This window comes from Ursus americanus, chromosome 2 (assembly GCF_024610735.1).
Source record: "Ursus americanus isolate L20-20 chromosome 2, mUrsAme1.1.p, whole genome shotgun sequence".
NCBI classification, from domain to species: domain Eukaryota; kingdom Metazoa; phylum Chordata; class Mammalia; order Carnivora; family Ursidae; genus Ursus; species Ursus americanus.
In genome coordinates, this window is record NC_142128.1 from 3,323,469 (window position 1) to 3,338,024 (window position 14,556).

The following is a 14,556-nucleotide window of genomic DNA, read 5'->3' on the forward strand; positions in this document are numbered from 1 at the left end:
AATGGAGCCATGCGGCGCCCACCTGGGCTCGCCACTCATTTGGCACATGTCCAAATCCAGGTTTTTAAAAAAGAGCACTCCGTGGGAAGGCAGGAAGTATGACCTTGGGGGTTCCCACCCGTTCGTCCTAGCCCTACAGCTGGAGGCCGAAACAGAAACCCTGCACTCAGCCAGCAGCGACCTTCTCAGAAGGCACGTTGGGGCTGCCGTGAGCATGGCCGCAGGGCCCTGGAGCTCTGGAAGGAGAGCCCTCCCGCCTCAGAGGCCCTCAGTGGGGGAGGTTCTTCCCCCAGGAGGCGAAGTAGGAGTTCTCATCCTGCCCCTCTCCCGATGTCCTGGCGTGGAGCTGCTGGCCAGCCTTCCCAGAGAACCACACTAGCCTGCGGCGTCTTGCTGCTTCATCCTGTCCTGCCTTTGCGACGCCCATGGGTGCTCCTTCGGTGGCACAGGAAGGAGGCCTTGCCAGTTCTCCACCAATCTTCGCAGGCACGTGGGTGGAACAGGCTTGGAACCCAGTGCGGCTGACCCCTGCTGACTCTGCGAGGCCGCGTGCTGAGCCCCGTCAACCACGGTAGCTGCATGGCCAGGGGCGTCCACGGGATCAGGGCAGCCACTTGACCAGCAGATGAATGCTTCTAGGCCAGCAGGGCAACCAGACGGATAGAATGCAAACATGCCAGGGTTCAGGGCCAAGTGCCTGCCACCACCAGCCCTGCTGTTTCTTAGCCTGGGGCATTCCCCTGCACCAGGAGCTCAAACAAAGCATCCGCAGTCGGAGGGGTGGGGCTGGGGCACAGGGAGAGAGGAGGGGGGCAGTGGCTTTGCAGAAGCAGAGGTGCCTCCACAGTTGGGCCTGGGGTTTTGGCCAATAAGCAGCACTGAGCGTGCATGTTTCCCCCACACGCGCACAGACGTGTAAGGACACGAATGCGCCACGGCAGCACGAGCGCCGCATGGAGGTGAGAGGCGCCCGTGGCCAGCGCCTGCCTCCACCACCCAATGCCGTGAGCACCCTGCGCTCCAGCGGCCTCCGTGGAGTCTCAGCTTGGGATCCAGTGGTAAATAAAAGGTCTTGAACTGATTGCCCGGAAACCGAAGTTGTCTCTTCTTCCTTTTTTCTTTCTTCCTTCTCTCTTTTTTTCCCCCTAAACTTGTCTTCCAAGAAATAGGACAAGCTCTCTGGTTCCGTCTCCCAGGGATCCCTTTCACTGTGAGGAGCTCACCTGTCATCTGGGACTCAGAAACCACCCAGCCCTCCCGTGAGGCTCCGTTCCAGGGGGCCCGACGCTCAGTACAGTTCAGCTGGATTGTTAGCATTTTGACTTTAAGGCGTTCATAAATCTTGTTAACATCTAGAATGGTGCTAACCGAGCAGAGACTGTGGCCCCCACCCTCCTGCCCACCCCGCGGCTGCACGTGGTTCCCCTCACCTGGAGGCATGGAAGGTGTGAGCTGTGAGGAGCTGTGACAGATCCTCTGAGTCTGCTGTGCGGCTGTGGCTTGCCCCGACATGACAGCATGGGGTACCCGACTCCCTCCAGCCCTGTGGCTCCTCCGTCAGCTCCTCCGCCCTTCATCCCACAGAGGCCTACTGCGTCTTCTCTCAGCGGGACTTCTCTCTGCAGGGCTCCCACGTGGGCAGTAGTGCACTGCCCTGACGTCACGCCCGCGGGGGGACTCACCTGCATTTGCCCAGCAATGTTGCGCAGACCCAGGCCGTGGTCAGCGCTGGCTGGCCTTCCCCTTCTGGTCCTCTTGCAGTTCATGGACATGGTGGAGGAGGCAGGTGGCCGCCATGGGCCCTGGGGGCACGTAGAGTTGTCTGTGTCTGTAATTCTGCTAATCCAGGTTAGCCCAGACCCTCCCATTCTCCAAGACAAGGTTCTGCGCCCTCTGGATCTAGCCTCGATTTACGTCTGTTTTCTCCCTCTTTCATCTCTGTGTCTCTGAAGTGAGGGTCTGTGGGCTCTGGTGGGGGTCCCACCAGGGCTGAGGACTGGAGGAGGCTGGCCGCCCTGGGTGCTGGGGTCCTGGAGGCTGCCCACCCTGCTCCCAGCTGCGGTAACTGCTTTGTCTTCTCCTGATTTCACTGCCCCCTTCACCTGCCTCATTGCTTTGCTGACTCCCGGCTACTCATCAACTCTGATCTCCAGATCTTTATCCACCAGATGTTTCTGGCCAGTCCCACATCTTAACGCTTTTTTTTTTTTTTGGAAGATTTTATTTATCTGACAGAGCAAGCACGCACAAGCAAGGGGAGTGGGAGAGGGAGAAGCAGACTCCCCGCTGAGCAGGGAGCCCCGTGCGGGGCTTGACCCCAGGACCCTGGGATCATGACCTGAGCCGAAGGCAGACGCTTAACCCACTGAGCCACCCAGGCACCCTTGACCACTTTTTTTTTAAAGTGAGGTGAAATTCACATAACGTAAAGCTAACCGATCTAAAGTGCGCAGTTCTTAGGTTAGTGCATTCATGATGTCGTGCAACCACCCCCTCTGCCTGGTTCCCAAACATTTTCATCACCCCAAAAGGAAATGCCATCCCATTAAGCAGTGACTCCTGTTCCCTCCTCCTTCAGCCCCTGGCACCCGCCCATCTGCGTTCTGATTCTGTGGATTTACGTATTCTGTCAATTTTATGAAGTAGAATCATTTAAGGTGCCTTTGGGGTCTGGCTTCTCTCACTCAGCATCCTGTCTTCGAGGCTCACCCACGTTGTAGGCCCCCATGTGGACACACTGCGGTGTTCATCTGTGCATCCGCTGACGGGCCTTCGTGTGGGCCTGCCCTTCGGCTGTTGTGAAGAGAGCCGCCGTGAACACATGCGCTCGTGTGCTTGCTAGAGAACCACCTTCCGGGTCTTTCCGGCATCCACCTGGGCGTGGAGTTGCTGGCCCATAGGGTCATTCTACTTTTAACTTTTTGAGGAACTGCTAGAGTGTTGCCATGTTTTCAAAGTATTTAGAGCTTCGAGTTTGCATTTAGCTTTCTGGAGGCTCTGTGTCCGCTTGGCCTCCTCCACAACCTCCTGTACCTTTCTCCAGTTTTCTAAGACTTCAAATCCTGGTGCCGTCCTCCAGCCACCTGGGCTCTTGCCGACTGGCCTCTCTGCAAGATTAATGAGCATGTTACTGCATTGTCGTCTGACACATTTATGAAGCATTAAAAGCAAAGGGCCCTGGGCTGACCCGCCTCACCCCAGATTGTTTGGCCTGAAACCCCTTCTCTGCTCCCAGCCTTCCCTCCACACAGTCTGTTGGGTCCCCCAGAGCCACACAGACTGCACAAAGCTGAGTGTGCCTGGCCCAGGGATGCAGAAACCTGCATGGGAGAATTAGGGCTTTCCTGGCTGGCATGCAGTCATGGTGTCTCCCCTCGTGGCTCTCTTGACTTGGCCTGCTGGTCAGGCTCCCAGGGCAGCGACCAGTCCTTCTCTGTGCAAGGCCCGTGCTTGTTCTTTCCTCCAGGAGGAAGGACAGGATGGCGTGGGAGGTCCTCTCCCACGGTTGGCTAGCCCTGGGAGGTTTGTTCCCAGCGACTTCATCCTCTGGGTCCTGACCTTGGCGGGAATAGCAGGAGCCATGTCTCCAGGGCTTAGACTGAGGGTGTGTGTGCAAGATCCAATTATCTGCCCATGTGGGGGACACGGCTGGGTCTGCCCAGCCCGGCACACACCAGGCGGCTGCACGTCCTGTGAATGGCAGCCTCTGCGCCACAGCTCATCCAGCCCCTCTGAGGATCGTCTTTCCCACAGGTTGGAGCCATTGGTGATGAGGAGGAGTGGGTGAGCCTCTATGAGGAGGAGAATGAGCCTGATGCCCAGATGCTGGAGATCCCAAACCTCACACCCTACACTCATTACAGGTGAGAGCAGCAGGTGACAAACCGCCATAGGAGGAAGGCTGGCAACACCAACAGGTGGCTTCAGCCTGCAAGAGCAAAACCCAGTTACATGCATGTAACTGAGACATTTCCAAGGGGCAGTAACAGTACCTTGAACCTTAGGAGCAAGATACATGGCTGAGTATTATTCCCAGAGTCAATGTATCCCCGATGCTGGATTAGCAGTGCTCCTGCCATCAATGCCAGCTGCAATAGCTCCCTCTTCCATTAGGCTCAGTACCAAGAGCCACAGGCGGCCGCGATGTGGGGCTTTTCCTCACAAACTCCACGACCCCTTGGGCCCATTAACATGCTGTGTGTAAACAGAGCAGCCGTCCCGGGAACGTCCTCTGCTTCCCCCTTCCGGGACCCAGGAGTTGTGGGGCTCACTAATCAAGCACTTAACTCACCACAAAACCTTTTGCTTCTTGATCCTGAAACCTATTCAGGCAGTAAATCCTTGGCCTTAACAAAGGGTAGCGTGATCACAAGCCGTTAGAGACGTTATAACTTCCCGTAAGATCATTGACCGAGATGAAATTTCCAGTTATCACCAGATGTTGAGTTTGATAATGTCATTGCTCTGCCAGGACGGATACATTTCATAAGATCAGGGAGTAAAAGACTAAGAATGACTAATTCAGAGAGTAAAAGGTGACATTATATCTTCGTGAAGAACATTTTTTTCGGTATAATACCGACGTTAGAGCTTTTTAAAACAATGCCTAATGAGAGCGGCTGTTCAGCCTCTGTTCATTGTGACATCCTCCGTGAGATCAGAGCGGACGAATTAAGCGCCATACAATCATTTTTAGAGAAAAACAGTTCTCAAAAAACGAGCTGCAGGGGCTCCAAGTTTACCCTGTGAAACTGGTACGAGCTATACATTGCATCCAAGGTCAGAAACTGTGATGGGAGCCCCCCGTCCTCTTCCAGCCTCTGTGGTGAGTATGTTCAGGGCGCGTTTCCTAGGCAGAAGTTCACTCCAAGTAATCGTACAAATAAATACAGGAGAGAGAACTGAAAACATTAACTGAGGCTCTAAGGCACGTCCACTCCACTCTCGTTTTATAGGTAAGGAAATGGGGGCAAGTCTGATTTGCCTCAGCTCCCAGTTACCAATGGGGTCCTGGGTTGTGGGTTCTGGGGCCAGTGCTCCTTCCCTGAGCCAACAGAGAATGGGGTGCAGCCACCTGTGCTCATTGAAACAACACCACACTCTCAAGGCCGTCATTTGGCTCCTCAACTGCTAATTCCCCGACCTTACCCTAAACACGAATCAGCCAATGGCATTTGATGGCACAGATGTCCGGCCATGTAACCCATTCAGTTACTCATCGCTTGGGAATTTAAAATCTTTGCGTTGGAACAAATTTACCATTCTTTGGAGGCCCTGGGGGGAAAGGGCCAAATATGCAATTTGCCTTTTTTCATGAAACCAGGTGGAAAGAGGGTGTCCTTGGGCAACAGCCTTCACAACACAGGTGGACACAGAGCCGCACTTCTGAGAAGGTTGTGGATTTTTGTTCTGTCCGTCTGTCCATGTGGCCTTTTCCTACAGAGTAACTGTGTCCACGATTTTACCTCCAGATTTCGCATGAGGCAGGTGAACATCGTTGGTGCTAGCCCCTTCAGCCAGTCATCCCGGGTCATCCAGACCCTGCAGGCCCCCCCCGATGTGGCTCCCACCAGCATCACTGTGCGGACGGCCAGCGAGACCAGCCTGCGGCTCCGCTGGGTGGTGAGTTGGGGGCCGAAAGTTGGCTGCAGGGACAGTCGCCTTGAGTATCCAGGGTCTGCATGTGAAACCAGAGCTTAGCAATGTCTTAGTCATGGCTTTGTCCCAGTCTAAGCTAATCTCTCCGTTAAACCAAAAAGTATTATATTTTACAGTTGGTGTTGGGTTGCAGACCAGCCCAGGCAATCCTGTTAATGAGGAGCATTACTCACTGGCTTTTTGGAACGGAGGGATATTCTTTGGGGGAGGGAAGCCAGTGGTGCCACAGGCTGGACCTATAAGTCCCTTAAGCTGGGTCAACACGGAGCCAATACTCAATGTTTGTAGGAGAGCCAGCTTGATATTTATTCAGAACATTTCCCCCACAAAATTAAGCCAAAATGTATTAAAAGAAATTATGTCCAGCCAAAGTTACTGACAGGATTTCATTTAATTAACAGAAGGAAAGTTCCAGGGAACAACACAGTAAAGGTTCTAAGACTATTCCCCCCAGAAAATATTTTCCATGGAATTGGTCTGCTAAGGACAGGCCGACGCTTGGGGATCTCGACAGGTGGCGGGTCTGAGATGTCGGCTCACCATGTGTGTCATTTGCTTCCAGCCGCTGCCCGATTCCCAGTACAATGGGAACCCCGAGTCGGTGGGCTACAGGATTAGGTACTGGCGCCCCGACCTCCAGGCTCCGGTGCTGGCACAAGTCATCAACGACCGGCTGGAGAGGGAGTTCACCATCGAGGGGCTGGAGGAGTGGACAGAGTACGAACTCCAGATGCAGGTGTTCAACGCCATCGGGGCCGGGCCCTGGAGCGAGACGGTGCGGGGCCACACGCGGGAGTCAGGTGAGGCGGAGGCTCAGCCCCGACCTGGGTCTCCCTAGAGATGGGGCTCCGTGTCCCCCAGTCCCTACGTCGCATCTCACTGCTCAGTCCCCACTGTGTCTATGCTGACACATTCCTAACCCAGTAATTAGGTCAGCCTCGATGGTAAGTTCAGGAAAAAGTCATTAGAGTCCACGCCACTAATTTGAAATTAATATGGATCTTACTGGGGACTGCACTCATGGTGTTATCTTTTAAATCAGTATAATTTTCACCATCAGTGATAATAAGCAAGGGTGTATAGAGATTCTAAGGGAGATCTTTATAACACAAGGCACTCCGGACCTCCTCTTGATGAAGTAGTGTGTGGGATGGGTTAAGATAGTCTCCCTGCACTAACAAATAGCCCCTCAAAGGTTCGAGTGCCGTGACGCAATAGAGCTTCATTTCTCACTCATCATGGAGTAGGACAGCGGGTGGCTCTCTTCCTCGTGATTCGGGGACCCAGGCTCTGCTGTGCTGTAGGCCTAATCCTCATCTGTGCCCCGTGCCTGAGGAAGAAGAAAGCGCAAAGAACGGGCACCCCTGCCCCCAACACCTGTCCAGAAATGACACGCATCCCTCCGCACAGAGCCACCAGGCTCGGGGTTACTGCTGGTGGCCAGGGAGGAAAGGAAAATGCTTTGGGTCAGCACTCAGTAGTCTGTGTGCATTCTGGTAAGGACCAGTGTGTTCCCCTGACCTGCTGGCTTTGCGGGCTGACCTGTGGTTTGGGGGACCCCTGCTAGCCTGGTTTGAGTTTGTGAGTGACAAAGAGGGCTGCTGTCACGTTTAAATACACACTGTGACACAGACCAGTCCTTCCCACCTGGTCTGAAATGGCGAGGTTGTCTCCTGAAGAGAAGGAAGCATACCGCTCCCCTTCCAAGAGGACCGATATTTGAAGAGGGGTTTGCCGGAGTAGCTGGGCTGCCTCAGATGCCTTCCTGGCTTTCTTTCAGGCTGTAGATTTTATTATATTAGAAATAAAAGATTGAGACACTACGCTCAGCTTGTGGCTCTGCGATCACATGGAATTTTAAAAAGCTCTATTCAGTATCCGAGTCTTTATGACAAAGAAGAGGACTTGAAACCTTCTAAGGGGACTGTTCTAACCCCAGTAACAGGCAGAGCTAGAAAATATTAAAAAAAAAAAAACTTTGCTATAACTAACTAGAAAATTATGGACAAAATATCATTTTTTGAGATTTCAAATTTATCAATGTCCTCATAAGAAAAACAGAGGAAATCCCCAGATGTCAGAGGCACACAGGGTCTGAAGCAGTAGGTGCTGAGCTGGTGTGGCTGCCCTGGGGGATTGCCATGGGGGGGCATCCATCCTGGGAACTTCAAGACTCGTGACAAGGTGCCCATCCAGGAACAGGAGGTTCAGCTATGAGTCTGCACAAGGTGGGGAGTTAGAATCAAGGCCCTTGCACACAGACAAGGCTCCTGAATTCCGTACCCTCTTTGAAAGGGGAAACTGAAAATCTCTACCCACCCGTCTACCCAGACGCTGAATAGGAACAAAAATGTAACTCTACGTCCTGTGCCTGATTCAGGTTTGAGTTCTTAATTTAGTCTGTCTGGTCCAGAAACTCCTAGAAAGCAAATTAATGTAAAACTTGGTTCCAGACACCAAAAGCACAACCTACAAAAGAAAAACTTATACTTCATTAACATGAAAACCTTTATGTTTCAAAGAATACTATAAAGAAACAAAAACAACAACAATGAAAAACAGTCCCCCAATCATAGAAGGTATTTGCAAATCATTCATCTGATAAGGGTCTCACATCCAGGATGTATATAAGAAAACCTCTTACAACTCCACAATGAAAAGACAACCCAATTAAAAACTGGACATAGGATCTGAATAGGCATTGCTCCAAAGAAGACATACAAATGGTCAGTAAATCACATGAAAGGATGCTCAACATTATTCACCGACAGGGAAATGAAAATCAAAACCACCATGAGATACTAGTTCACACCCTTAAGGTGGATAAAACAAAATCAAAAAACAAGCTGGACAATAACAGGTATTAAATGTTACTAAAATAAATATGGTTCAGAGATTGTACACTTTGTAGATCATTGGAAGGCCATGAAGAGCATCCTCACTGACCAGAAAATCTTCTTACCCTGGGGGAAACAGTGATCCACTCCTCCTGAAATACTATGTACTGTACCCCAATAAATGAAACAAAACAAAACATAATTTTTTAAAAGACAAAAAAATGAAAAAAGAAAAAGAAAGAAAGAAACATGGTTCTAGGCCAGACTTTCTGGGCAACCAAAGAAGGAAACATCTCTGGGGAGATATTGCCACAGCCAACTTGTCCCAAATAAAAATCAACTTTTAAAAGATGAAGTACAATTTTCTTTTAAGATTTTTATTTATTTATTTGACAGAGATAGAGACAGCCAGCGAGAGAGGGAACACAAGCAGGGGGAGTGGGAGAGGAAGAAGCAGGCTCATAGTGGAGGAGCCTGATGTGGGGCTCGATCCCATAACGCCGGGATCACGCCCTGAGCCGAAGGCAGACGCTTAACCGCTGTGCCACCCAGGCGCCCCAATGAAGTACAATTTTTAAACACACAAGAAAATACTCTGCCATGAGTAAGAATACAATCTTTTTTAGGAAGGAATGAGAGAAGGAAGGAAGGAAGGAAGGAAGGAAGGAAGGAAGGAAGGAAGGAAGGAAGGAAGGGGGGAAGGAAGGGAGGAAGGAAGAAGGAAGGAAGGAAGGAAGGGAGGAAATAGGGCTCTTATTGCTTTAAAATACATACTAGTATGAAAGAGAATATGCAATAAGTATATTTAAAATTATTAAAGACTTCCACTTGTAAAGTGAGTAAGTTCTGAGTAATCTTATGTAAAGCATAGTCATTATAGTTAATAATACTGTATTATATACTTGAAAGTTGCTAAGAGAGTAGATCTTAAATGTTCTCACTACAAGAAAGGGACAATAATTTTGTGACTGATGCAGGTGTTAGCTCATGTTATGGTGGCAGTCTCTTGGCAGTACATATGTGTCTCAAATCAACATGTTGTACATTAATCTTACACAATGTGGTGTATCAATTATATCCCAATAGACCTGGGATAAATATAAAATAAGACTAGTCTTAAATTATGAAAAGAAACCACTGAAACTTTAGGTAAAGAGTAAGATGCCACATTTAAAGCACTTTTTAAGACAAATAGGACACAGCCACTGAAAATAAAACATTACCATTAGGTGAAAAGCAGTTTAGACACTGCTAAAGAGAGAATTACCAAATTGGAAGCTAGATATGAGTAAATAACTTAAAATACAGCACAAAGACACGGAGACTGAAAATATGGTCGAAAGGTTAAAAGACACAGAGAATAGATTGAGAAGGTCCAACATATATCTAATACAACTTGGAGGGGAAGGAGAGAAGAGATGAGAATGAGAAAATGTGGGGAGATAATTGCCATGCACCTTCAGAATTGATACTTTATCAGACTGAAGAAAAGTGAATCCTGCACAGAATAAATGAAATAAATCCACACCAAAATGCAATATGCTGCAACTGTAGAGCATGAAAGCCAAAGAGAAAATCTTAAAAACACTTGGAGTGAAGGCATCTTACTACAGAAGGCAGACGATTTGGAGCCAACTTCTCAAGAATAGTGGAGGCCAGAAGACAATGGAACAATGGAATCATAATGGAGTAAGAATAATCTTGAAGGACCTGAGAGAAAATAACTGTTAACCTCAAGTGTTACACTCAGCTAAATTACTTTCAAGGATTTTGTTCAGAAAACTGTAAGCTAAAATGACATGTAAGGATGAATAAAATGGAATAAAAATGGAAAATAATACTGTTTTGTTAAATTTCCAAAGAACACTCTCAAAAAACAAAGTAAACCCATGGCAAAATTGCTGAGGTGAGACTATATTTTTGTAAAAATCTGTTCAGCTGCCACAGAGCTCCCTTTATAGTCATCAGGAGAAGGCTGAGGAGACCACTCTATGTGTCAACTCACCCCAGATGCTTTCTTCTACCTCTGTTCCCTTCAGACAACCTTGTGTTGTCTCCTACTCAATAACCACGAGGAGACTCTCTTGAACAATATTGTTTGTTTTTGTAGACATCTCTGTGTTATAGTTAATATCGAGTTATGGCTTTGGTATAAAAAAAAGGCATAATGCGTTTGTGTTTGTCTTGGTTGACGAAAACCGATACAGACATAGGTACGCATAGCTAAAGGAGAATCATAGGCGGCCCCCAGAACTAACTGCCTCGACTTTGGTATTGCCACATTTATCGTTTGCTTGTTGAGAAAGCTTTTGGTCTAGAAATTGTACTTGTAATGTAAGTTTTGCCTTACGCTTTCACATTCTTTCTTATTTTGAGGGTTCTGGCTTACAGAAAATTATTTTTTAGTTTTTAATGGGATGTTTGTTCTGCAGGTGTTTTCATCACAAATTCAATAATAGGGTCATTGATCTTCATTTCAAGATGAGATGACTCAGACTTCAGACAATTTTAATGCCAGAAAAGTGGGCTCCTCAGGACCCCTCTTAGGCTGATATCTCCCCCAAAAGTACTGGTGCTCACACATCGGTCCCCCCAACATGGGGCATTCTCTGGCACCCCTTCCAATGTTGCTGGTCCTTTGGGGCCTTCGGCAACTCCACCTCTGAACAGTGCTTCCAGAACCTCCTGCTGGGGGCAGCCCCTCACCTCTGACCAGCAGGCCCCTCCCTGTTGCAACAGTTTTGATGTCTTGCCTTCCCTGGTCCAGCAGACGAATCACCCCTTCCAAGAACAGATCCTGCCAGGCACTGCTCAGCCCTTGGGGATGGGTAGGAGAGGGTGCAGGGGTTGCAAAGGCCAGTGATGGAGTACAGCTCATGGGGAGAAAAGGAGAGGAGGGAGCTGATGGAGAGAATAGAACTGCAGACCCATGTCTCGTGGAGATGGCCACACGTGGGTACTCACATACGGCACAGTCATGGGCATACAGAAAGCCGGTGTGGGAAGCACAGAGCAGAACGTTTTGAACCACATTGAAATGACGTTTCCCATTTTGAAGTACGGTCTAACTGGCTTCATGACATCCTATAATTTATTATGATACAAGAATAAATGAGCCCTAACCATCAAAAGACTGAGCAGTGAGGAGTCCCGTAGAGGAGAGAGAGCAAATGAAGGACGAGAGAAGTGATTTAATCAGGATTGTTCTTCATGAAAGGGAATCTCTAGGACTGTCCCCAAATGCAAGATGGCAGGTTGGACAGGGAGTTGAATCTACCTCAAAACAGATAATGGGTAAGATTTTTAACCAAATCTTAAAACATAGATACTTTGTAACTAAATGGCAGATTGAATCCTGGTGGGATCTGAATCCACTGACACTGTAATCCTGAATGTGGCCATTTTCTGTGGCTTCCCTCCTTGGAGACCCAGCCATGCTCTTCGCACCATGTCTGGGTCACCCCCCTCGCCAGGTGGCCTTCCCTCTCTAGGGCTGTGAGTGCCCTTCAAGAAAGGGAAGTACATATTACCACACCCTAGAAAACCAGTATTATTTGTAGACCCATAGCGAGGACTGAGCACTCACGGTGTCAAAGACGGGCCTGCAGGAATCCGTTACAGATTAGAGAAATGGACGCGTTGTGTCTCTGTGACAATGGCCTCTCTTAGAACACAGCACTGCTGTTGTGGGCACGCAGCGCCTTTGGAGTTCTCATCTTACCCTAAAGTCAGATAAATTGTAGGCTTGCCTATTCTTTGAGTGGTCGTGAACCAGAAAGCACGGGGGACACTGGGAAGCGTGGGTGGCAAGCATGCTTCCCTTAGAGGGCTAAGCTTGAGATTAAAAATATTCTTTTTTGTGACACTTAGCTGCTTGGATAAATTAATATTGTTTAGTTGAATGACTGACAAACCATATGAATGACTCTCAACTGACATATATGGGAAGAAAAAGTCTTATCTATCAGATGTGGGCTGACTGGCATTATCTTTCTCTAAACGTATAAGGAAGATCCCTGAACCCTTAAGCAAACAGGCACTAACAGGTAACTCTTCTGTTCTGGGGACACGCTGGCTGACCACCACGGGCAGCCAGTCTAACTCTTGTGTTCTGAAGACTGTTGATGTGGTGAGTAGAAGGGGTCAGGACTGCCACTGGGCCATGGAGGCCAAGGAAGTCACATTATGTTGGGGCTAGAGCCAAGGGGTTTGCCCCCAGGAAGCCTCCGTGACTCCCCTCTCTGGGAACCAGAAGGTGCCAAGCCCTGGCCCTCACCCCTGGTTCCATGTTCCCTCAGCAGCATGCCCTGTCAGACTCTCCTTGGTTTCTCCCCTCAGCCTCTGTCTGCAGGAACCACTCTGGTGGCAGTAGTGACCTGGCCAAGCTGCCAGATAAGGTAACAGCACTTCTAGGACCTACACGAATCCTGGTGCTTTTTTCTTAAAGACGGTGTGAGTTTCCCACAGCCGCCATAACAAAGCACCCCAGACTGCGGGCTTAAAACAACACAGATTCACTCTCTCACCATCCTGAAGGCCAGAAGCTGAACACCCAGGCTTTGGCAGGGCCACACTCCTCTGCAGACTCTGGGGAAAGATCTGCTCCAGGCCCCTGTCCCAGCTCCCGGTGGCTTCTGGGCTCGTGGCTGCGTCCCTCCAGACTTCCCATGGCAGCCTCCCTGCGTGCGTGTCCGACTCTTCCTGTGGCGTTCTTAGAAGGACGCCGGTCATGTTGGATTAGCTGCCCTTCTCCAGTATAGCCTCATCTAACTAATGACATCTGCAATGACCCTAGTTCCAAATAAGGTCACATTCTGACCTACCAGGGGTTAGGACTTCAGCGTGTGGAGGCCGGGGCGGGGGCGGGGGGTACACAATTCAACCCATAACAAAAACCAAATCACTTCAGTGAAGAAAATCCAGGAAGCAAATGTCAGAGAGCAGCGTTATTGTCCAAACCCCTGTTACTTTGTATATTCAGAGTAAATGACTGAGTTAGCTACCAGCAGCCGCTTTGCTAGGAGGAAAGAGTACTTGTGTGAATGAATGAATGAATGAATGAATGAATGAATGAATGAATGAATGAGAGGGTGGAGAGAGCCCCCGTGAGCGGAGCATTCCTGCTTCTGAGGTGCACTTGAAGGCGCCCCTCCTTCTGTTCACAGAGCCCCAGTGGGACGGCAGAGAAGGGAGTGGACACCGTGGGTGCCGGTTGCTTGGCAACCTTTCACTCACCCTCCTCCCGTAGGGAAGGCAGGTTATGGTGTCATTGTCTCCCTTTTTCAGAACAGAGAGCCCCTGGTCACCTGCTCATCTCAAAGCCCAGTGCTGAGCACCAGGAGGGAGGGAAGGCAGGCTTGAGGATGGGTGGACCGCACTGGACCATTTCATAGATGGGACAATCAAGGCCCAGAGGAGAAGAGCAGCTTCCCCAGGCCACACGGCTCGGGACTCTTGTTGAGTGTGGTCTTGCTCCAGAGCCTGTGAGCTTGTCGCTTCCCTGTGGACACCTCAAGGCCTCCTGGCTTCAGGTGGTGACTTTACACTTGTTAGTGATGTGGGCAGGCCAGGTGACCGCTCAGAGCCTCCATTCCCTCCTCCGCAGAGTGATCCCTCCCACTCTGAGTGCCAGAGTCCTATCCCATATCACTCTGTCCATGAAACCCAGTGGACTTGCAGGGTTTCGCCTCCTGTTCAACCCCGGAGGCTCTGGAGGGTGGCGGGTGGTGTGACCTCCAGGCCACAGCTGACAGCTGCCTTGTGCTCGGTGCCTGTCCGTGAACACTGCATCCCCTGACTTTGCTGGGAGCTCTGGGTCTATCTTTTCTGTCTGAATAAAGTTTAAGTGGGTTCACAAGGAAATTCTCAAAGCAAATTGAGATGATCTAGAATAGAAAGCCTTGCTTTTAAAGTTTCACTGTTGTCTTTATACACGTTCTGTCCAAACCACTGCCAACACATGAGACAACTTAAAATTAGTTCAGTGACATACATAAACAGAAGAGAGTAAAAACGTTCTCTTCCACATGCATGGGTCAAGAGTTCCACAGCTCACCTCCAC

At 49.6% G+C, this 14,556-nt stretch overlaps 1 protein-coding gene across 2 annotated transcripts in view; it reads left to right on the forward strand.

Annotated features, from left to right (window-relative positions):
• Nucleotides 1-14,556, forward strand: part of SDK1 (sidekick cell adhesion molecule 1) — an 875,077-nt gene that overhangs the window by 753,361 nt on the left and 107,160 nt on the right. For both annotated transcript variants that reach the window (XM_045813352.2, XM_087866987.1), the window contains exons 23-25: nt 3,754-3,863; nt 5,472-5,622; nt 6,221-6,458. In XM_045813352.2, the coding sequence (XP_045669308.2) occupies nt 3,754-3,863; nt 5,472-5,622; nt 6,221-6,458 (499 nt within the window). The remainder of the gene's footprint in view (nt 1-3,753; nt 3,864-5,471; nt 5,623-6,220; nt 6,459-14,556) is intronic.